This window comes from Coturnix japonica, chromosome 1 (genome assembly GCF_001577835.2).
Source record: "Coturnix japonica isolate 7356 chromosome 1, Coturnix japonica 2.1, whole genome shotgun sequence".
NCBI classification, from domain to species: Eukaryota; Metazoa; Chordata; class Aves; order Galliformes; family Phasianidae; genus Coturnix; species Coturnix japonica.
In genome coordinates, this window is record NC_029516.1 from 62,937,734 (window position 1) to 62,961,346 (window position 23,613).

General features: G+C 40.4%; 1 protein-coding gene across 6 annotated transcripts; it reads right to left on the minus strand.

The window, feature by feature from the left end:
* Positions 1-802: 802 nt before the first annotated feature.
* TTLL1 (tubulin tyrosine ligase like 1) lies at positions 803-23,571 on the minus strand. 6 transcript variants are annotated; one of them, XM_015869809.2, is made up of 12 exons: positions 23,406-23,570; positions 21,390-21,461; positions 20,845-21,272; positions 17,031-17,163; positions 11,938-12,146; positions 11,189-11,369; positions 10,007-10,141; positions 9,733-9,841; positions 6,851-6,994; positions 5,042-5,128; positions 3,915-4,078; positions 803-2,449 (listed from the first exon to the last, which is right to left on the minus strand). In XM_015869809.2, the coding sequence occupies exons 4-12, from the start codon at positions 17,141-17,143 to the stop codon at positions 2,320-2,322; spliced, it is 1,272 nt and encodes a 423-aa protein (XP_015725295.1). In that variant the 5' UTR covers positions 17,144-17,163; positions 20,845-21,272; positions 21,390-21,461; positions 23,406-23,570; the 3' UTR covers positions 803-2,319. The 6 variants fall into 6 exon arrangements, with proteins under 6 accessions (XP_015725295.1, XP_015725303.1, XP_015725312.1 ...); XM_015869817.2 differs by having other exon boundaries at positions 23,527-23,564; XM_015869826.2 differs by lacking the exon at positions 20,845-21,272 and having other exon boundaries at positions 23,406-23,571.
* Between the last annotated feature and the right edge of the window lie 42 nt (positions 23,572-23,613).

Sequence of the window (23,613 nt, forward strand, 5' to 3'; positions counted from 1 at the left end):
AAAAGGCAGACTGCAGGTCCTGCAGCTAGCATAGTATGTACTGCGTCTGCACGCTTAAAAAGCTATAATACAGTCAAGTTTTTCAGCAGAATCAGCATTTCTCAATATACCTCTTCCCTATGGAGTCCCATCAGTGTAGGCTTCACAAACAGGAAAAAGATAAAGGGGAAGAGTAATCATTCTGTTGTAGCCTCACTTGCAAGTGCTACTGTTATAAGAAGACCAAAGTGACATCTTTTGCCCAGGCTACTGGAGAAATGAGTTAAAAGCAGTGGAAAGTAAAGTGAGAGAAAGCTATTTTCCTTCTAACCAAGCATCCTTGTTGCAATACCTGCAAGAAATACAACCATACTACAGAATACTACAGCCTATTATTTCCTAAGGTTGTCGCATTGTTACATTCTTTGTAGCAACGGCCAACTTGGGCTAAAGCAGGAAATGTCTGCCCATAAAATATCACGTCATTAACACAACACATAATATCTGACTGTACATCTACTTACAAGTGGCTTACTTGCCGAGGTTCAAGTATTAAAGCAAAACTCATACTCAGGAATTAAAAAAGAATGAAACACACCAAACCTAACAGCTACGAGACCTGGGATTTAGAGGAGCTTCACTTCACAATAATATTAACTTTTTCTTTACCTTACTTCATGAGCCAAGTTGAATATGCTTTTGTGTAAAGGCCAGCGAGAAGATTCATTAAGTCTAGTGACCAGACAATCAGCTATATTTTGGTCTTTATTTCAAAGGAAGAGCCAAGATTAATGAAGATAGAGATTATACTTGGAGTGACCAATTCAGTCCACGTATTTCATTCTTTATTGCAAGGATGAATCTCAGATCATGTTTAAGGGCATTGGGAGAGGCTAGGTTTACAATGCACTCATGCAGCCCCGCCACACAGAAAGGTGAAAAGCATTTCACTTGCTGTGACAGGGAGAAATTGAGTATTACTGCCTTAGTGATAGCCAGGTTAGGGTTTATTACAGGTACACAGATATTCGTAACTTTAAGCATCCTTTTGTCTTTCTCTCAAAAGAGAAAAGGGGGAGTGGGGGACAACTGAGGAGGGAGAAAAAATGATGAAAAAAAGATTATCAGAGCTGCACATCAAGATGATATTATAAGTTACAGCTCAGCAACTGGCGGACACACAAGTGAAAGTAGCCACTGATAGACCCAGCTAGTTAATTTACATACTATGCTGTTAGAAGACCAAAATACCTATTTTTAACTTTTGCTCTATACGTTTTGGCATCTAATCGTCACAACTTTTGGTATCAGACCTAGAAATAGTTTATCACATGCAACAATATTTTTGTGGTAGCACATACAAAACATACAAAAAGTCACGGAAGTACTTATACATGTAAATACACAAAGAAATTGTAGTGCAAGATTTACATCCAGTCAATTTAGAGCCATTCTCAAGCAATGAGATTTATTACAGTATATAAATATTCTGCCTGATTTTCCAAAGACGAATTACCTTACAGTAAAAACTAATGGCTAGCCAAATAATGCATCAAAAACTACCTGAAACATTCCCTGTTTACATGAATACTTTCTACTTTTAAAGAATTATCAGCTCAAAAATATTTAAAGGCAAAACAAAACTAAACAAAAAACCCAAAGCAAAAAAACAGACAAAAAGCCCTGCATGTAAAGATTACTTTTCCAGTACTTAAGACTGGTTGTAAATAATTAGCCACTTTAATTGACAATAGCCTCAACTCCATATACTGCTGTTTCCTCTTGTTACCTTCTTTTCCAAGCAAGAAGCTTAACCACTATTGTGACAATATCGATGCTCACCACTACCACTCTTACCCATAATCTGTATCTCTTTTATTACAGGAATGTAGAGATGAGCTACTAGAGAAAATAACTAATAGTAGACTTCTTGTTGCTCTGTATATCAGAACAGTTTTAAATGTCATCTTTATAAAGAAACCTCATAATAATTACTGAGAGAATACTGGCTTCTCCATGGTCTGAACAGAGATGCTTCTAAGAATTTAGAATTCATTGCTTTCAGAGAACTATTGCAAGCACAAATATTCTTGTATTAAATTAATTACATATATTATACATTTTAAGTATATGTACATGCATGTGTATGATTATTATAATTGGCAAGTCAGTGCATGTATTATAAAGATCCTGTATTTGGAGTGCTCATTTCACTTATTTTCAAAGGCTGTACTGTTTTCTTTGATTGCTTCCCTCATACAACACAGCAAAATAGAGAAATCTGTTCATGAACACGTTTTTCCCGTGATGCTGTCAACAGGGAGCTGTTCTGCTTAATCATTATTTCCAGGTGGTTAGTACAGGCTTTCCTGAATCTCTCCCACGATTTCCTTTTGTTCCAGTGGATTGCCCAGAACGACTTCGCAAGTCACGATCCGATCCATCACTTTGCGCCATCTCTTCATCGTATCTAAAGGACACAATTTTTTCAGCATCTTAGCCTGCTATTCATTATTCTTTCACATTCTATTTTGCTTAACATTTAGCACTGACATTTAATGCAAGCTGTTCTATGAACATGTTTACGAGTGCATAGTTTGAAATGCAGCTATTATTCAAGGTAATATACCACCACCTTTTTTACAACACAGATCAACTGAAGCATCCTCAGCTAGTTTTTGGAAGAAACAGACTGCTTGGTAGCTTTGGTTCAATTACAGAGTTTGTGAAATTTCATGCTTGTGAAATTTCATGCTTGTGAAATTTCAAATGTACTTCTGCCCTTCTCAGTATTGCTCTTACACAGCAAAGCAGGAACATCAGAATGCTGGCAGCTTAATCCAATCTTGAGCTACTGCTTCAAGCAGAGGGTTGCTAACTACAGTGTTAGAAAACTCCACTGCTGCAACACTGTGTGAGTAGGAAAAACATGAGCTGAACAAACAACAGTGTGATTAACTAAATGCATTTGATGGCATGCATTTTGTAACACTTAACCATACGTGCAAGTAGTTCTTTAAACATCTAAGCTCATTAGAGCCTCAGATAACCTCCATATATACTTACCTCTCAGTTGCTGTGCAGATTACAAAAAGACATTGACTACAGATGTTTATGTACAATTATCAAAAGATAATACTACAATATTTTGTAGAGCATTCACAACATATGATCACTTATACTCTTATACAGGAATGTTACATGGTAGCTGCAAATACATTAGAAAATAATTTATAATCCAGCCAACACATTTAATTGTCTTTACTAATATCTAGAAAGAGTGTAAGATTGGTGTGAACTATTGGACTGACTATGTACATAACCACATTCTTGATACACTGAACAGTGACACCACTAAGGTTTGAGAATCTAACTGAGCCTTTTCTCAGTGAGTATGTGAAACTGTAATCAATATGGTCTTTACCACAGTGTTCCTCTGCATAAGATCAATCCTAGACTAACGCTTCAGACACTCCAATGTAAAAATGTCTGTTGATTATTCCCTTTAATAATACTAAATTTGGTAATTTTAAAAATATCTGGCACTACATTATTATTATTATAACATCTAAGATCTACAAGACTCAAATAGCATCATTTTTGTGAACATTCAGGTAATAACCATTTGATACAGGTTTCATATGTTTAACTAGAGTCTACATATTGCACTAAATACAACTAAGACTCTACACATGCAGAAGCTGCTGGAAGCTCAGTACATGCAGGGGTTTATCAGACAAGTAAGATTCCTTCAGAGAATGACACACTCCCACCTCCAAAACTGCTTATACAGCCTCTAAAAATGAAGTGGTATCCTTGTGTCTGTTCTATGCAAGAGATAAAGTTTGCCTTATCTCTTTGGTCTGCGTTACACATTAAAAGAAGTGAGATGACCGAAAAACAATGCAGTTATACAAAACAACACTAAAACTTACAAGACTTCGTAATTGCCAAGGACCTCTTTAGGTGGAGATTTATTCCATTTACAGTCCGGAATTTCCCCATTAGGCACAGCAATGTTAAGTGTGTCATTAATAAGATTATACTTCAAGATGCGATCATTAGCCGTACTGGAAGTAAGAGAAGGGGAAGCATTAACCTACAAAAAAAAAAAAAGAGATCATTTTTCAGGAGTGGTATAGTTCTCTAAACAGCACGTGTGATGACTACATGTACTATTTGAGCAATCAACAATCAGCATCTCAAAACACATCTTTCAGTTCCTCACACGTTGAAAGGAATCCCCTACTGGAATTTTTTTTTAACTCAAAACTAAGTAAAGTGTCTGCAGCGTCAGCCTGAAGATTTTTCTTTAAACTAAGTTACCCTGGGTCAATCAGACAAGACAGCAATTTTTGTTTCTAAGCTCTTATAGATATCAAAACCATAAATTTCAGTGCCTAGTTCACTCCAACACTTGTTACACATAGGAATCAGTAGTTGAACAGCTTTTATTCATGTTCTTAATCCAAGTTCTCCCCTGTTAAATTATGAGCTGGAGAAACACATGCTCCACGTCTCTATTCAAAATACTCAACTGCATAATTTTTTAGTGAAGGCTGAAACTGGGGTTAGTTTAACATCTCTCTTGCGTTCCACGTTTGTTATGGGGAAACAGTACCACAACAATAAACAGCTCTGATCTTTCACTTCAGTAAGACTGAGAAGAAAGATGTTTACATTGAACATACAGATCCAAATTTGATATACTAAAGTCTTTTTTAAAAAGAAGCCTTCCAGATATCCCAATTATTTTAACGGGGCTGCTAGCATTCAGATGGCCTCTGCAGTCTAGTTATATGGATGCACTGGTTTTAGAAGACAAAACTGAAAGCCACAGACAAATAAAAATACAAAAGAAACAGAAAGAAAAAAAAAATAAGCACATGCTAGCTTGGTCATCACAAGGTCTATTTTACTTTCTAATGTTTTGCCTAATCCACTTACTGGAGAAACAAAAGACAAAGTTTCAAAATAGAAATGACTACATGTAAATCTACTTGGTTTTATACTGTGAAAGAAAATGAGTGGGAAGTTATTTCTACATTTTGTGTGACTTTACCTCGATTAGCCATGGCTTAAGCTTGTCATCAATGATAATGTCATATCCATAGCACTCAAAGCAGTGTTTATCATTATTCATTACAGGCTAGAAGAGACAAAAGTATATATTAAAATCATTAATTTCATAAGTAACCTGATGACACGCTTTCTAAGTCATGATTACAAATCTTTTACAACACAAGGTAGCGTAACTAACATACAGACATTATGCTAACATTAATGTAAGCTTAAAAATAATTTCAAGACTCTTTCTCCTCAAGCTGTTGGTAAATATTTCAATATTAACGACTGCATTAATGCCAAGTACAGAATTGCATTAGTATTCCATCACATTTCCAGTTTTAAAATAAAAGCATTTTCATATTTTGCAATAGTAGTAAGAATATTTAAAGCCTGCACATACCCAGAGAAATCAGGACATTTTAAAATGTACATAACACAGCTTCACATCATTGTGAATTATTTATGCTTCAGAGATAGAAGACTTATTTGTGGACATTTCCCTCACTGCAGAAACTTGAGGTCAAACAATTACCAGATACTTTTTAAATCTACAGTTAGTTCAAGTCATCTGTGATCTTGAAAGCCAACAGAGACCAAGGATCTTAGAAGCACACACTCTGGAGAGTCAGCTTTCCAACCTCTGCAAAGGATTTACAGCATGTATGCCAAGACTTTTATATAAACCTCATCAGAATTTTTAAAGAAACCTTTGTATCAGGTTAGTGAGATGGTTTCGCCTAGACTAATTATGAAAGCTTTTCAGTTCCCAAGGGAGTGAAAGAGGGAAGGGAGGAATGAGCATCTCTCACTACATTTGCCATTTTCTGACAGACAGAGAAGTACTGAAGGTGATCAAAACATTTTGTCCTCTATATTCACAAAACCTTTCTTCTCCTAAGGTTCTGCTAACATTTGGATTAAATCCCTTTTCCTCTCACATCTGGTTTAAACATGATTGTATAGCAGAGGCTGAGCTGAGCCACGCTTCCCTATACCTCCCACTGATTCTAGCTTCACAACCTTGTCCCTCTTTCTTGTGCTGGTTCTGGTATTCATCTGACCCTTCAGTGAGGTGATTCAGCTTATTACACTAGCAGAATACTAGCCCATCAATAAAATAAGTAGATTTCATTTGGAAGAATGAGCTGATTCAATTTAAAATGTTGCCAGGAACAGCCCAAGAGAGATGACAAGACCATGCACTTGAGAACAAGCCCTTCTTGGCAGCAGAAAGCTCTTCGTTTACCCCAGCTGACCCATGGCATGGTACCATGGGTCCACTCTTTAACATAATCATGGGATATGATCCAAGCTACAAAGTCAATCAAGCAGAAAGCTATTAAAAAAAATAAATAAATAAAAGGGTAACATTTCATGGATAACTACATGACTTGTATACAGCTGAGCTGAAAATAAGCAATGCAAGTCTTCTAAGCTAATACCCTTCAACATTTTGTGTGATAAATTGTCCTCCATAGCTATTTTTTCTTTGACACATTATTGCTGACATGACATTATGGGCCTTGTTAGAGCTTGATACTATTCACAAGGGCAGCACCTAGTCATATTAATTATTTCAAAGGACCCTCTTCAGCACGCACAGATGCTCACCCACACAAGATTCAAATTCACTCAGCTCAGACAAATCAGCAGGTCACAGAATTGCAGGAATTGGCATCAGGGTTGTCGCTCAAAAAGCAGGAAATAAACATCAGGGTTTTTTGGTGGCAAACTCACTTTCATGGTTAAGAAAATCCTGCAGCCATGATGTTGTCACCAGCAGCATTCCAGGCACAGTACTCACCGCAACAGCCTTTAGTGACTGCACGATTATCCAGTGAATTTCATCAAATAATTTGTTTGTAACTTCCTTTCCACGGGTGCTTTCCAGGTACAGGCGCAAGTTACTCACTGTCCACTTCCCTCCATGGATATGATTGTAATCATCCTGGAGAGTTAATGAATTAATTCAGTCTTTAAGATTCTGAAGTTGCTCAGCAGTTTTGTTCCATTCACACAGAGCCCACTTCTACCTGCATGCAAATATTGCCTTAAAAACAAACTCAGCAAATTGTTTTTACTCTATTTTAAATATTTAAGAAGTCTTCTGCTTTAAACTGCCCTCTACACAAATGACCATTTGTATTACAGCTGCGAGTATCACATGACACAGCACGAATCAAAAATATGTCTCAACTTAAAAGGACTCGTCTGTTTCCTCAAAAGACAACTATTATATATTCTTAATAGTGCAACTGACAACAGCTGCAATCATGAAGACACAGAAATAACACCTGAATTACCTTTAAATATTGTTTTTCTTAGGTAATAAAGTATTACAAGTTAGGAAACACATTAAGTGCTACTGAAACAGAATAGGGGAAAAAGGAGGTTACTTTGTATTTGTTTTTTTCAGAGGCAATCAATGCTCTGCAACACATTCTCTATAAATGGAAAGACAAAAGCAAAGTGGAGGTATTTTTACTCATGGAAAGACACATTCAATTCCCAAATAGCTCATAGGACAAACGTTTTGTCCCTCTTTGAAGATTCTCCTCAGAGTGTTTCTAAGAGTTAATGACTGTATACCTGCTAAATTATAAAACGCAGAATGCATATGGTAGGATTAAGTGGTCAGAAGAATCAAACCTCTCATCCTCTAAAACAAGGTCAGTGAAACCTCTCATCAATTTTTAGGAGTTTTTGTTTGTTTCCTATAACTTCTCCCCACAGTAAATTTGACAGACAAATAAAGATCTGAAACATGGCTCTCTGGACTTGGCCCAAGGAAAAAATGTCTTAATATTACAGATTCCAGAAAGGGGACAGAGATCAACTTTTCAACCCTCTTCGCATTTCAAAATAAGTACTCAGAACCAAAACAGCTTGCAAATGGACAGAGCTCTGCACAATCACAGCTGTTTAATTAAAAACGTCAAAACAAAGAAGAATATTGCAGGCTACATGGCATATCGCTAACTGAAAACAATGAAGTAGAAGAATCACTTTTGCTTTGCTTGCATTCCACACACAGTGAACAATTAAGGACAATTATATTTTCTAGCAGAAACATTACAGTGGGTATACTTAAACCTCCTTTCCTTTTTTTAACCTTTCCCTCTCCCTGATAATGAGTTATAATCTTTTCAATTTATCAATGCTTTTTCATGAGCTTGTGTGGTACAGTCACAGTGGAACACCAGAGTTCATGTACGGTTTAGGTTAGAGTTGAAGAGCTAGAACCTAAGAGTTTTTCCAGACCCTATCAATTATGATAAATCACTTGACAGTTCAAATTAGGTTATTCTAAACTGTATGGCTTAGCTGCCTCCAAAGTTGCAGACAAGTTTTAAACTGAAGATGAAAGGGTGAATGATAACAGGAGAGGCAGCACACCATATGCCTCATCTCTGCTGACAACAAAACCATGACTTATACTCTACACTGTATGGGAACTACTTTCAACACAATTAATTCTCAGTGTGCCCTGTCAAATCACAACATATCAAAAGCAATTCACAAATCAGCATTTAGGCAAGAAAATATTTGTACCAATAAATAATCTTTTCACTTTTACTCTGGTTTATGATTTCCATCATAAGTGATATTCACAGTTGAAACCTTTGTTACAGGAATAACCAGATAAAGAACAGCTCTGCTGTACTACACATCTTAGAAAGCAATAAGAGACAAGGCATGTTTGTCTTGTGCGAGTGTACGTGCGTGTGTATACACAAACACACACGGTCATGTATACGTACAGATTTTCATTGCTCTTAAAAAAGTGAAACCCACAAGATTAGGAAGTGAAACAATAGCTTAAATTCCTGTAACGGAGGCATGTTTTTTAAATCACAGTCATCTGCTAAAATGCAAACAGGTCAATAATCATCATCAACTGGATTCCCCAAAGAAACACGGCTTAGGCAGTGATATTACATGTCCAACTGCCAATGTCACCTCTAACCCACTTGCCCTTCCTCCTACTGGGGAATTTCAGCTTATTTGGGCAGAGTGGAATGCTGTCAAAGCAATCAGGTTTCCACACATTTGTTTTAAGAACATCAACAGCAAATCAGAGGATGGAACAGTTGTGCAGGCAGAATTCTATCTCTACACTTTCCAGAGGAAGCCACTTGCTGGCCAGGAAGCAAACATTTATCACGAGCCCACAAATGTACATTGCCTTTGTTTTGCAGAGAAGAAAGAGGGTGGAATCATAGGAAAATGCTGGAAGCCACTGTGATAAACAAGTGCTGTAAAGGGGAATGCTGAATTAACTGCATGACCAAGAAAGGGGGAAGGGGAGATCAGGAAGGAGATATTCAAGTGCCATTATAAAATACAGATAGAGGGAAATCAGGCTTCATTAATTCCACTGCTCACAGAACCAACTGCTAAGTGAGTATATTAGCATTTAAATGACAGGAGACATGGAAAGAAATTGCTTTCAACTACTGCAAGCCAAGACTAAAGACATCACAGTCTATTACAGAACTTGCAGCTCCTTATCTTGCATGCATTTTATCTGCAGTCTTCTAAAACTTACTTTTAAGGTCAAGTAGAGATATTTTAATTGCAAGATGATAAAAAACATGACAGAACCTTTTTATTCCAATTTTTTTGGGATAGCTTAAGAAAATCAGACTTGTTAAAGAATAGCACCTGAGAACTTGTTACACTTACCCCATGTTTCTGAATGGCAACATTTGTAAGATGTACAAACATGTTATCCAATTCACTTGTACTTGGTGTATATTTTACTGTGCAAAATCGGCAAAATCCAAGTTTATACCTGAAATAAAAGGTCAATAAAGTATGTTAAATCCCAGTAAAAAGTAAGGAAAAGATCATCCTAGGATATACATACACATCAAACTTCTTTATGCAACACTGGCAAAATTATTTTGACTACATTAAACATTCTCTTGTAATAAAACACATCCATACACAATCTTACATGTAACATCTCAGTGGGCGATATGTAGATACCAAAACATACAGACGAAGGTCAAATTTCTTTCCCCCGATTAGTAATGGATTATTGATATAGAGAGAAATTACATAGGCTTCTTTGGAAGACTGAGATACAAACCTGTAACACAGAAGTAAACAGTCCGTAAGTTTTGAATTAATGGAAATCTTGCACCTTACTGACAAAACAATGTATAAAGTTATACTGGTTAACAGTAACACACTTGGCAGCAGGCCTTATGTACAACAACAACAACAAAAGGCAAGTCTAAAATACAAAACTAAAGACCAATATCAATTAACCATTAAAACTCAGTTTTGAACAAGGCAGGGCAGCTAACTGAGCCACTCAGAAAGCAGTTCTAACACACCAATCTTTCCTTTTGACAACATCTAGAGCTTGTCACAGTACAGACAAGCAAAGAGCATGGATTACATTACCTTGGTTATTCAGGGCCTTATATTCCTAGAATGTTTGTATTTACGCTTGGTTTGCCAAGGCAAACAACTGTGAAAAGCTAGCTTTCAGACTGAGACATTCTTCAGATTCCAAGATAAACAGAAAAAAAACGTCTCAAGGGGTATTCAGCCAGTCAATTTGTAACAGGAAAAAAACAGCATCAGTTTTGCCATCAAAACTCTTTTTAGTCAGAGAAAAGCATAGACTGCTATACCATTAAGTCCGTTTGAAAGCAGGCCACCAGCATTAGGTGTACTCCTTTGTGCTCCAAACAGATAATGGATTTATTTCATATATGCACATATATCTCATATATGCACACTCTGCACTAATTTAAGAAGTGAATTGATATGTATTAAATAAAATCACTATACAAATTACTCAGGGAAAGACTTTTTTCTTCATCTCCTGTTACTTTACACTACAGAGAAGGACAGTTTGTTTTTGCATGTTACCCCAAAAATGCTGAAAGCTTTTTTTATTGAGAATAGTTATTCTGTTCTTTCTATCTTCTCACACCAACGTAAACTGTATTAAAACCTGTTTGAATGACTAAGCCAGGTAACTGAGATTGACTGCAAAAGTATCTACACAATGACAAAACAATAACAGCAGAATACCTTTCCCATGCATCAGACAACTAGCGTGCTGACGTGGTTCAAGCGATTACAGAAAGTGCAAGGATGGGTTTAGTTTTTAAATACTTACGAGGATGTTTTGCTATCTCGAGACCATTTTTTAATTTGAGACAGTTTATTGATTAGAAATATTCCTTTTCCCTGAGCTTTACCACAAGGTTTCATAATCCAAGTGCTGGAGGGATTCTTTCTGAATTCTTCAACAAAGAGATTATAATCAGCAGGAAGCATAAAAGTTACTGGAACAAAATCTGAGTTGGAAAAAAAAAAAAAAAAAAAAGAGTGCACCATTAAGGACAGTACATCCTACATCTAAGAGGAATCTTCATTAATATAGTTTTTCTAATCTCGTATGACCAATTCAAATAAAACACATGCTGCTTTTTATTTCATTTAGTTTACAGTTTTTACTTAAAGACTGTAGAACACAAAACACTTTACTCTGTTTAACGGTTATTGACAGAGCACCTGCCCACAGACAGCCACCTGAGTGTGGTAACACTTTAGAAGTTTAGAAAATCTAGCAGAATTCCTTTCCTACTGGAAGACAAGCTATTCTGTAGCTAAATTACCTCCACGGGATAACTGAAATACATCAGTTTAATGTCTCTGAAGGCAAACTGGTAGAAACAGGCAATCTCGGTTGCTTGTACTACTTGCAAGTGACAGTTTTTCTTACAGAATTCATTGCATGAAAATGGTAACACGTACATCAGAATATGTTCATTAATGTGCTGCTCTGTTTCTGTAAGTTACAATGCCATCAGTATACCAACAAGACAGAAGACACAGTTAACACTGATAATGAGAACCACATACCCAAATAAATATATTTTCCATTTTCATCCTTTTCTGCAAGAGGACTTCCTTCCTTCTCAAGTTCTTTCCTATATCGTTTGATATTCTTTACCATCAAATCTTTTCTGGTCAGTTCATAGTGATTGGGGAAATGGTTGACAATTTGGTCATCAGAAAGGCGGTAACCAGTTTCCACGCTGAAAACATTCCTGATTGTTTGTACACTCATCCTGAAAACAAAGACAGACAGCAGATGATTTCTCTAAGGAGGACAGAGTTGAAACGGTGTATGTCAGGGTTGTGGTTAACCCAGCAGGTACCAACGCACTACACATTCATGTCACGTCATCTCCTCCCTCTTGCACTTCTCTCAATGTTCTATATAGTAAAATATTTAGCTTCAGTGACAATCTAACGTATTCTGAATCTCTGTTAGCAAATAAAATCTTTCCAGATGCTTTATCAGTTCCTATACTAATGAAATTGAGGCAGCTGGTGAGGCAAGTAAGAGGAAAACTTGTCTCTACTATAGACTCTGGATCGCTGATAGACAGGTCAACCCTCAGCGGGGTTTACAAATTACCCCTACACACCCAAATGCTACAGAAGTATTTTTCTAATTTATTGCTTTTCTCTCTGGAACTGTTTTCCTCTTATTAAAAAAGAAAAACAAAAACATGAAACTACCACTACTGGTTACCTTGCTATTATATTTCTGGAGGGCTTCAAGCATACGAATTGAAATCAGTGAATCACACATCTTGCTAAGAACACCTGTAGATGACAGAGCAGAATGCTACAGCAACCACACCATCAAATCAGCTGTTTACCTAATTTCTCACAGAATAGGGTCAAAAACACAAAGAGTTTTCTATAATAGAGGTGTCACACTGATGGCATTCAGGAAATATTCTTAAATTTACAATCTGTTATGCTATCATTTCAGGAAGAAAGCAAAACAAAACCAAATCAGTCACACAGCAGTTTCCATGAGTGTCCTGTTCCCCCACTCCTCCCCTCAGCTGCATTCTAAAAGCTCAAGCAGATTACTACACTCCTACCCATTTAATAACTAGTTAACAAAAGGCACAGTCAGCAGTACAAACAGCCATTCTGTCATATTTGAAAAGGATGATATAAATGGTGTAATATACTTAGAGGTACTTTTTCTGCTACTTAATATATAGGTTGCTCCAAAAGAAATGCCTCTTATTTATTTCCATGGAAAGTACAACAGATACAAAGAGCACAATAACACCATCTGATAGCATAAATTCTCTGCAACAAAGCACTATTTTTCAACATAGTCAAGATCACCAGCATTTTTGCCAGTGATGAACAAGAACTTGCATGTCATGCTTGTAACAACCTATACCAGTGAATGCAACCCACAGTGTTTTTGTTGCCACTGCTGAACACACCACCCACAACCTCACTGTGTTCGCAGCCACTGTTTGATCTTCATGAGCATTCAGCAATCATCCAGCAAGCATCTGTGAATGTCAACAGGTGCCATTTTTTTCCACAAGAAGGAATTCAATGTCACACTTTTGCTTCATATGCACTTCCATGTCAGACACCATTCTGTCAGACTGCCCCTCTGCTGCTGTCACACAGCAACAACATGTAATGGAATATTGGTGAAAAGGTCCCTACCACCATACCACTAACATCTGCCTATACTATCATAGGCTGACACATTATATTATTAAAATAGGAGGCATTACTTCTGGAGTAGCTCTCATACATTATTGCATTCTATGACAGCGTTTCAGTCTTAGAATCATAGAATCCTTAGAGTCAGAAAGGAGGGACTTTTAAGGGCCACCTAGTCCAATTCCTCTGCAATTAACAGGGACATACACAGCCAGATCACATTGCCCAGAGTCTGATCCAGTCTCACTTTGAATGTCTCCATGGACAGAGCATTCACCACATCACTGGGCAACTGGTTCCAGTGCCTCACCACCCTCACTGTAAAATACATTTTCCCTTTTACCCAAACTAAATCTACCCTCTTTGAGCTTGAAACCATTTCCCCTTGTTCTATCATCACCGACTCTGTTCCCTTCTTTCCTGTAACTCCCTTTTAGATATCAAAAGGCTGCTGTCAGGTCACTTTGCAGCCTCCTCTTCTCCAGGCTGAACAGCCCCAGCTCTCACAGTCTGAGGTGTTCCATCCCTCGGACCACTTTTGTGGCCCTCCTCTGGATGCACTCCAACAGGCCCGTGTCACTCTTGTACTGAGGACTCCACATCTGGACACAGTACTCCAGGTGAGGCCTCACCTGCACAGAGTACAGGGGCAGGGTCACCACGTTCACCCTGCTGGCACGCTTCTTTTGATGCAGCCCAGGATACAGTCGGCTTTCTGGGCTGCGAGGGCACATTGCTGGCTCATGTCCAGCTTCTCACCCACCAACACCCCCAGGTCTTTTTCAGCAGGGCTACCCTCACTCCTATCACTCCCCAGCTTGTATTGGTAGTGGGCGCTGCCTCGACCCAGGCACAAGATCATTCATTTGGATTTGCAGAACCTCACGAGGTTCATCTGGACCAACTTCTAAAGCCTGTCTAGGCCCATCTGGATGATATCCTGTCCCTCTGGTGCATTGACTGCACCCCACAGCTTGGTGTCATCAGCAAACTTGCTGAGGGTGCACTCAACCCCACTGCCGATATCACTGATGAAGATATTAACAATATCTGTCCCAGCACTGACCCCTGGGGGACACCACTCATCACTGATCTCCATCCAGATGTTGAGCCATTGATCACCACACTCTGGACTTGATCCTGCAGCCAGTTCTTTGTCCATCAAACAGTCCACCCATCAAACCCATATCATTCCAATTTGGAAAGAATGATGTTGTGGAATACCATATGAAAGGCCTTACTGAAGCAGAGATAAATTACATTAGTGGCTCTTCTGTTGTCCACTGATGCAGTGACACCATCATAAAAGGCCAACAGGTCGGTCAAATATGATTTGCCCTTGGTGAAGGCATGCTGGTTCTCCCATTTCGTCTCCCTGTCTTCTGTGTGCCTTAGCACAGCCTCCAGGAGGATCTGCTCCATGATCTTTCCCTGCACAGAGGTGAGACCAACTGATTGGTAGTTCCCAGGGTCATTCTTTTTACCTATCTTAAAAATGGCTGTGATGTTGCCTTTTTTTCCAGTCAGGAGGGACTTCATCTAATTGCCACAACTTTACAAATATCACTGGGAGTGGCTTGGCAACTACATCAGCTAATTCCTTCAGGACTCTGGGATGAATCTTATCAGGACCCACAAACTTGTAAATGTTCAGGTTCCTCAAGTAGTCATGAACCAGATCTTCACTTACAATGGGTCAGATGTTGCTTCTTCAGTCCTCACCTGCCAAACCAAACTTCACTCAAGAAGTTACCCTCGATACATCCCAGGAGCCTCCTGGATTGCCTACAGCTCACTGTGCTATTTTTTCCATCAGATGCCTGGGTGGTTGAAGTCCCCCCTACAGAATGAGTGCTTGTGATCACAATGCCTCTTGTAGCTGGAGGTAGAAGGCCTTACCTACAGGCTCTGCTTCATCAGGTGGCCTGTAGCAGACACTGATCACAAGGTTTCCTTTGCTGCCTTGGTCTCTAACTGTCACCCATAGGCTTTTGACTTGCTCATGACTGCTCTTTAGGGACACCTCTTTATCTTCTATTCCCTTCCTGATGGAGACAGAAACACCCCCTCTCCTCCTGTCCCTTATGAGGTTTATGTGGACCCACTACTCAAGCCTGTCTAGGTGTTTCTGAATAGCACCCCACCCTTCTCTGTCTGATCCTTCTGAACAGCTTGTAGCTGTCAAGAGCCATGCTCCAGTCATGAGATTCATCACACCAGGTTTCAGTGATGACAACTAAATCATAGTTTTCTAGTAGCACAGTAGCTTCCAGCTTCTCCTGTGTACTAACCAAGCTGCATGCACTGGCGTAGAAGAACTTCAGCTGGGCAGCTGGTCTGTCACCTCCTTAAAGAATAACTCCTTAATTCCATTTAAGTATTCCCTTTGATTTTCCCCACTGTCTTCTCCTATTGCCCCAGCAGTCACTACATTATCATAGGATTTCGTATGTGCTGCAGTGTTGCCAGCACCTCTCAAGGCAGTGGTCCCCTATCCCTCTAATCTAGCTATGCCTTCCCACACCTCATCATGGGAAAGCTCACTATCCCCTCTGTTCCCCTTCAGACCTAGTTTAAAGTCCTCCCAGCAAGCTCCACTAGCTTCACCCCATAAGCCCTACTCCCTCTTAGTCTTGTGTTAGGCAAATCCATTATCTTGATTTAATTTTACAATCATCCTCAGTACTCAAATAATAAGTCTCAATGTAAATCTTTTCTGTGGACAAGAAGGAAAATGCAGTTCTCGATGCTTTTATTACAGGAATTGGCACTGTCGCAACAGGGCAAGCCCCTGCGACACTGATAAAATAATATTGTATCATATATCAGAACCTTGGATCATTTTCCTTATGTTATGAACACACATAAGCATGTGCATGTCAAAAATTTAAGGGAAAGATATGTTTCAAAGTTTTTATTCAGGTGAAAAATCCCTTCCAATCATAGAGGAAAAATTGTGCTTACTGCATACAAGAAATTGGAGTAAAATCAGGTATCACATTTCAAAACAAAACAAAAACCATGTCAGCAGCTACAGCCTTTGGCCTGAGGTTTTTACACTGGGTATTCACAGAAGCGATCATCTTCTTTGCTAGGTTAATTATTTTCCACTGCATGACAAAATCTCTGGGAAAGTAGAAAGGCAAATGAGGTCATTAGAAAAGATGGGAAAGGATCCATGCAGAAAGGACCTTCTGGCCTGATGAATCCTAATGAATTTAGCAGGCCTGCACAGATACCAGGATTTACTAATACAAATCCAAAGAAAAGATCAGCAACAGTATAAAAAAAACATAAGCAATGAAACAATGTAACACTTTTAGGAGCATTTCAGCAAATTAAAGCTAAAGTATGCATCTTTCATTTCCAAATATGCATTCTGTACTATTACTAAAGCTATTAATGTGAGATATTAAAATACTTCAACAATTTATGCATCAGTATTTTAACGTACTTACCAATAAAAATTCCAGTCCTCATTTTCTGCTACCTGAATCCAGCCTCTTTTTTCGAAGTTGTTTATTAGAACTGATTTTTCTATGTCAGTTACCCACTTCACTTTTCCTGCCATTATCCCAAAGTGGAATCAACCTGTTAGTAAAGAACAGAGTAAGGCTGTGAGGGTGAAAACATGAGGTGAAAAAAAAACAATCTAGAATAGTCAAAGAGGAAAAAAAAATGGCACCTGGAGAGCAATTTAACTTAAGTATGAATAAAGAAATAAACCAATTGGAAAAGCCATAGAAAAGAACATCCTAGGTTCAGACTGAGCTTACGTTTGTCATCTGGACAGCTTCAAACAAGAAAACTAGTTACAAGGATCTTTCCCCACCCAATTCAAGTTTTATGAATGGGCACACAGCTCGAGTCTCTTCTTAAACAAGTCAGTGACAGAAATCATCAGCATAAACTCACCAGGTAATATTTATTGAAAAACAAACAAATGCAATCATAGAGCACAGACAGTTTTGTACTTCTAATCAAGACTGGTATCACAGAAGTATAGGGGTTGTAAGAGACCTCTGGAGATCATCAAGTCCAAACCCTGCTAAAGCAGATTCCCTACAGTAAGTGGCAAAGCATTTGGGCTGGTTCTGAATATCTTCAGGGAAGTAGACCCCACAGACTCTCTAGGCAGTTTGTTCCAGTGCTCTATGATCCTCACAGTAAAGAAGCTTTTCCTCACATTCAGAAGGAACTTCTGATGTTTCAGTTTGTACCCATTATCCCTTGTCCTGTCACTGGGTACCACTGAAAAGAGCATGGCCTGATCCCTTATTTTAGAGAATTATAAGCATTGATCAGATCCTCTCTCAGTCTTGTCCAGACTTTCAGTCTCTCCTAATCTGGGAGATGCTCCAGGCCCCTTATCATCTTTATGACCCTCTTCTGGACTTCTCTAGAAGTTTCATGCCTTTTCTGAATGGAGAAGCTCAGAACTAGAATCAGTACTCCACATATGGCCTCATCAAGGGCAGAGTAGAGAAGAAGGATCACCTCCTGACCTCCTGGCCATGCTCTTTTTTATGTACCCCAGGATGCCATTGGCCTTCTTGGCCACAAGGGCTCACTGCTGCTCATAACCTACCTGTTGTCCACCAGGACATCCAGATCCTTCCCCATGGGGCTCCTTTCCAGCAGGTAAACGTATATACATATAAACATTTCCTCTGTTTGCTTTGGGTAGGAGTGTTCACATGGATTACCTCACTCACCAACTGTAAACCACAATACAAGGGCTGCTCTGAAAGTAACGCCTCCTATTTTATGATGTTGGCCCACAACCCCAGAGAAAAATCCACTGCGCATTCCATGAAGAATCACAATTTGCAATTCTCTTAAGGAGAGAACCAAAGTAACATCACCAACTTTTTGTTGTCTCACTGTATTTCACATAGCGATGATTCCTCCTCTCCACTGATGCGAGAGGATATGGTGGTACCATTAAACACTTGAGAGCAGAATTTCCCAGACCTAAGACCTAACAAGCTGCATTTCAATTTCTGACACCTAGATGTCGCTTTCTACTTTAGATCTCTGACTCCTCCATGCCAGCCTTTCAGCGCTGTTAGGTCAGAAGGCCTCAGGACTTCCCTAGCCCAGTGCCTGTGCCAAGGAGAGCGAGTTGTATCAGAGCTTAATCTAGTCACATTTGGAAAATGCCCACAGACAGAGGCAGCACAGCTGCCCTGGGTGCCCTTTTTCACTGCTCAACAATACTCATGGGAAAAACAGTTTTCCATGCAGTCAGACTGAACCTCTCATTTTAGCTTATTCCCGTTGTTTCCCATCTTCCCATCCTTCACCATCACAGTCTGGCTATGTCACCTCAAAAACTTCCTCACACTAGGTAAAGGAAGGAAGGCAAGAGCAGCCTCTTCTCCAGGCCAAAGCAGCACAGCTCTCCTAGCTTCTCATTACAGGACAAGTGCTCCAACCTCCTTGGCAGCCCTCCTCTGAACTCATTTCAGTGTCATAGAACCATAGAATCACTGAGGTTGGAGAAGGCCTCTAAGATCATTTGTCAGCTCATCACCTGCATGCCCACTAAACCACGTCCCTCATCTGCACATTTCTTGAACACCTCCAGCAATGGGGTGCCAACCACATCCATGGGCAACCTATCCCAATACCTCACCACACTTTCGGAGAACAAGTTTTTCCTAATAGCCAAGCTGAAAATCCCCTGGTGTAACTGAAGTCCATTACTTCTGGTCCTATTGCAGTTACCTGGGAGAAGAGGCTGAACCCCACTTTGCTACAGGGAGGTCTAGAGAGCTACAGAGAGATAAGGTCTCCCCTGAGCTTCCTCTTCTCCAAACAACCACATTTCCCTCAGCCACTCCTCATATATATCAGACCCTTCACTGACTTTATTGTCCTTCTCTGGGCACATTCCAGGACCTCGATGTCTTTCTTGCAGTCAGAGGTGCAAAACTGAACACCGCACTTCAGATACCACCTCACCAGTGCTGAGTACAGAGAGACAATTACTTCCCTGCTCCTGCTGGCTGCGCTATTTCCAACCCGCACGAGACTATTACTATTACTATTACCCCCAGGCAGAACAACACTCCCTTTCCACTTGGCATCATCTGCAAACTTAACAAGGGTGCACTCAATCCCCTTTTCCAGATCATCAATAAAGATGTTTATTTATTAGCTTATCCACATTTGTCTTGTTCAGTTACTTATGTCCACCCTCAAGTACTGTGTTACATCATTGCCCCTTTTGTTCAAGAAAAATAGCAAAGTCTAGAAGATGGAAATGCACAAAAGAACAAGCCAAGTACCTGCAACTGCTACTTCTCCGAGGGAGAAGCTGAAACTTTTCTGACAGAAATAACATAAGTTACCAGTTAATACCGGTAAAGTCAGCTCTCATAATCAGTTTCAGTATAGCTATTTAGTCCTTCTGCAGTTCGTTCCACAACTTATAAAAAAATTGCAGCCTATTGACTTTTCATAGTTATCCTTCACAGAAATATGCTACAGAAAAGTGCTGATTCAGAAGCAAATGTCTGAGCCAAAAGCACACTCTTCAGCACATGCATCTCCAATACAAAAGCTGCCATGCAAGGAAGTGGGAGAGAGTAAAGTGTCACTCACATATAACATCATCTACTTTTCCCCCCATGTAGAATTTTTCATCAAAAAGTCAAATGCATTAGTTACTCATCTTTGCTAGTGACATAATTAATACACTTTCTGCAGCTAAGACAGTGGACTGACATTCAAAGGGTCTTCAAGCTTCCAGGACTGGATGTTGAGATGTACAGCTGTTACAAAGTCAGTACCTCTGCGGTTTCTCTCCTCCTGAGAGCCACAATCCATTATACAGGGCTCCCACTTCTTCTTGCCTAACCTTAGTCAACAAACTCCACCAGGCAGATACTACTGCCTATTAGGCTTTGATTTTGGAGAGTTTTAGGCATGCCTATTTTCATTCATATTTGTAAACACGAGGAAGCGTTATTCACAAGGATTCAGTTATTTGACCCAAAGCATTCATGAATTAAAGTTTAATGACTTTATGCTATTTAAATACTAAAACCCACAGACAAGAATGCATAAAACATAACAACATATTAATGCAAGAAGGTGTTCTCAACAGCAGGGGCAGGTTTTGCCCCAGCCCTTCTCGGCGAACTCCGAGAGCAAGCCTGCAAGGAGAGCCTCAGGAGACAGCAACCTGCCGTCCATCCCACAACAACGGTCACGAGACACAACCTATCGCGACACATGCCAAAGAGAAAAAAGCTCTGCCCTCACCTGCGCCAGCCGCGCCCGACTCCTCCCTTTCCGGCGCCGCTCCATAGCAACCGGGACGCTCAGGGGGCGGGACTTCCGTTGCGCTGGCGGCAAAGGCGCAGCTCTGTTGCTAGGGAGACACGCGGCTCGGTGGGGGGTCGGCGGCCATCTTGTGTCCTCACCGGGAGGGCCGAGCCCAGCCCAGCCGAGCCGAGCCGAGCCGAGCGGAGGAGGCGCTTGGGAACCTGTCTGAGTTGCGGCCCTTTGAACATTGAAGGTTCTCTTACTAAAGCTTCCAGAATGTCTAAAAAACTGATCACTTTGATTCCAAAGGTCAAGTCTCTACCTGAACATCAGATGTTGATTGTCATATAATAGGATTATGGGTTTTCTTTTGTTTGGTGCTGCTGTGAAGGAGTGTGTGAATGTTCCCCTGAAACGACCAAGAACTAAACAGTTCAAAATATGAATTAGTGCCTAAAAAGTTACAGCACTCATGCTTGCCTAGAGAATGTGTACAAAACTTCTTTCCAAGCTGAGGTACTACGTTAAAACATTTGACTTACCTAAAGTTTACTGACATTGTGTGATAGGAGCAGTACAGAATAGTGAGGAACTGCATAACAGACCCTAGAGGACTGAAGGAAAAATAACGGTAAATTATTCATCCCACAAGACAAATTAGCTATTAAAAGGTAGACTTACCACTCAGGAGGTGACACAGGCAGTTTGCAACGTGCCAGCACGCAGCAAACAACTGATAGTAATCCATATTCCCCAAACAATCTGAGTATAATAAACCTGCTTTATGATTGACCGCATTGTCTTAAGGTGACAGGCTCAGTCACAAAGCTGCAACTACAAAGAAACAGCAAAAAGCAGTAGTACAGCAGGAACAAACTATTAAGCACCCATTAGTTTAACTACAGAATGCTGTGTATCTTCCTCACTCACATGCAGTGGGGATTTCCTGACACCACAACACCTCTGGCAACAGACCAGAGCATGGAGCAGCCTTCACAGCTGCCCTTGAGCCAAAAAGGTGTATCTGCAGGGATATGAACAGCTCTGAAAAGCCTAAAGGGAGACTGAACCCTTTGCCTTACTATCAGTGCATGTTTGTTTGTTTCACACCCATCATACCTCCAGGGAAGGCTGAGAAAGTATCGCTTTTTACATCTATTAAATAATTAATTAAGGACAGAAACAGTTGTGTTTTGTTTTTATGGAGATTGCTTTTAGCTTAACTCAGCACTTCTTAATCAAAGTTATAGTTCCACGGAACCATAATAAAAAACCACACAGTTCTGAGACATGTTGTTTAACTGTCTCTCTGAAAATTACATCAGTGGTATTACCTCACTGTATAGAGCTAATAATAGACGCTCTAGTTATTAATATTAATGCACCTCTGTTTTGTAGCATTCTTTTTTTTCCAACAAGGGAAGTTGGTGAGAAGTTGAGAAAACCCACTAACGCTTACTATGACGGTACCAGGAAATGCCGTGGCAGCATCAGCGCGCTATCTTTGTGGCAGAGTTCACTCCTACAGTGACATTTGCCTATTTTATTTTAAGCACGAGCCAACTCAATGACTGAAACAGCATTAACCTATGCATTCCAAATCCAGCCTGGTTTTGGGGGAGTGGAAATTTGATTTGAAAATGAATACAAAACTGAAATGAAAAAATATATATTTAAGTAAATAAATAACAAAATACAGGGAATGCTGAACAGGACCAAGCTTTGACAAGAAATGATATTACTGAGGCTAATTTCCCTTTTATTGTATTGTACTTTCGAGGCAATTCTCATCTGGTGTACTGCATGTGTGTGTATGCACACAGTCCTCGGCATGAGCTGGGAGATAAGCACTGCTGTGTGCAGCTCACAGATGAGTAGCCCTAATGTGCAAAGCTTGGAAGGAGATGGAAAAACATCCAGCTTACAACGAGGGCTGTAGTGCGTGCAGCTTGAAGGAGAGGTGTGCATAAATAATATATCTGCACCTATATATATATTCACACACAGAGTTCTCTGCACTTGAAATGTAGCCACGAAGCCTGTGGACACCCACGCGCCAGGCAGAGCGGTATCTGTGCCTCCGCTCTGCGTTGTTTACCTTCCCCGACGCAAAGATGAAATCATGGTATAAACAGAGGGCAAAGTCCGCTCTCAGGCATTATACCCGACAGTCTCCTGTTTGACGTGACAATAAAGCGTGGGGCAACAGGGGTTTTCTGGTTCTTTAAAGCTCTCCCGATTCAAACTGCTCTCTAGTGATGGGTTATACCGACTGAATCATCCACCGCGCTATTATCAGCAACGCCAAAGGAAAACATCGCGAGTCCCGTGACCTTACGAAACCTTTAGAGCTCCGGCAGCTGTCCCTCTCTAAGCCCCGGCTGGTGCTGTGCTCCCCGACCCGGGGTAGCCTCGTGCCCCTCCCCGCACCCTGCTCTTCGCTCCTGGGGGACGGTGTCCTGCAGGTGCACCTCTGGCCAAGCAGAGCAGGCCGGGGGGGCTCAGGCAAAGCCCTCCCTGTTCAACAGACTTCTCCCAAATCTCAGCGCCCAGATTACCAAAGGGTCTTTTGTAAAGGAGACCCGGAGGTGCCACCCAGCACCCCCTCCGTTCCCTCGCTGTATTGCCGCCGTCCCTTAAGGCTCCACCCCTGCAGGGCCCCCTCACGGAGTCCCCTACCCGGGGCCGCCCCGGGCCCGTCCGCCGCTCCTCCTCCTCCCGGCGGCGGCCACCAGTGCGGCGGGGCGGGCCGGGGCGGGGCGGCGG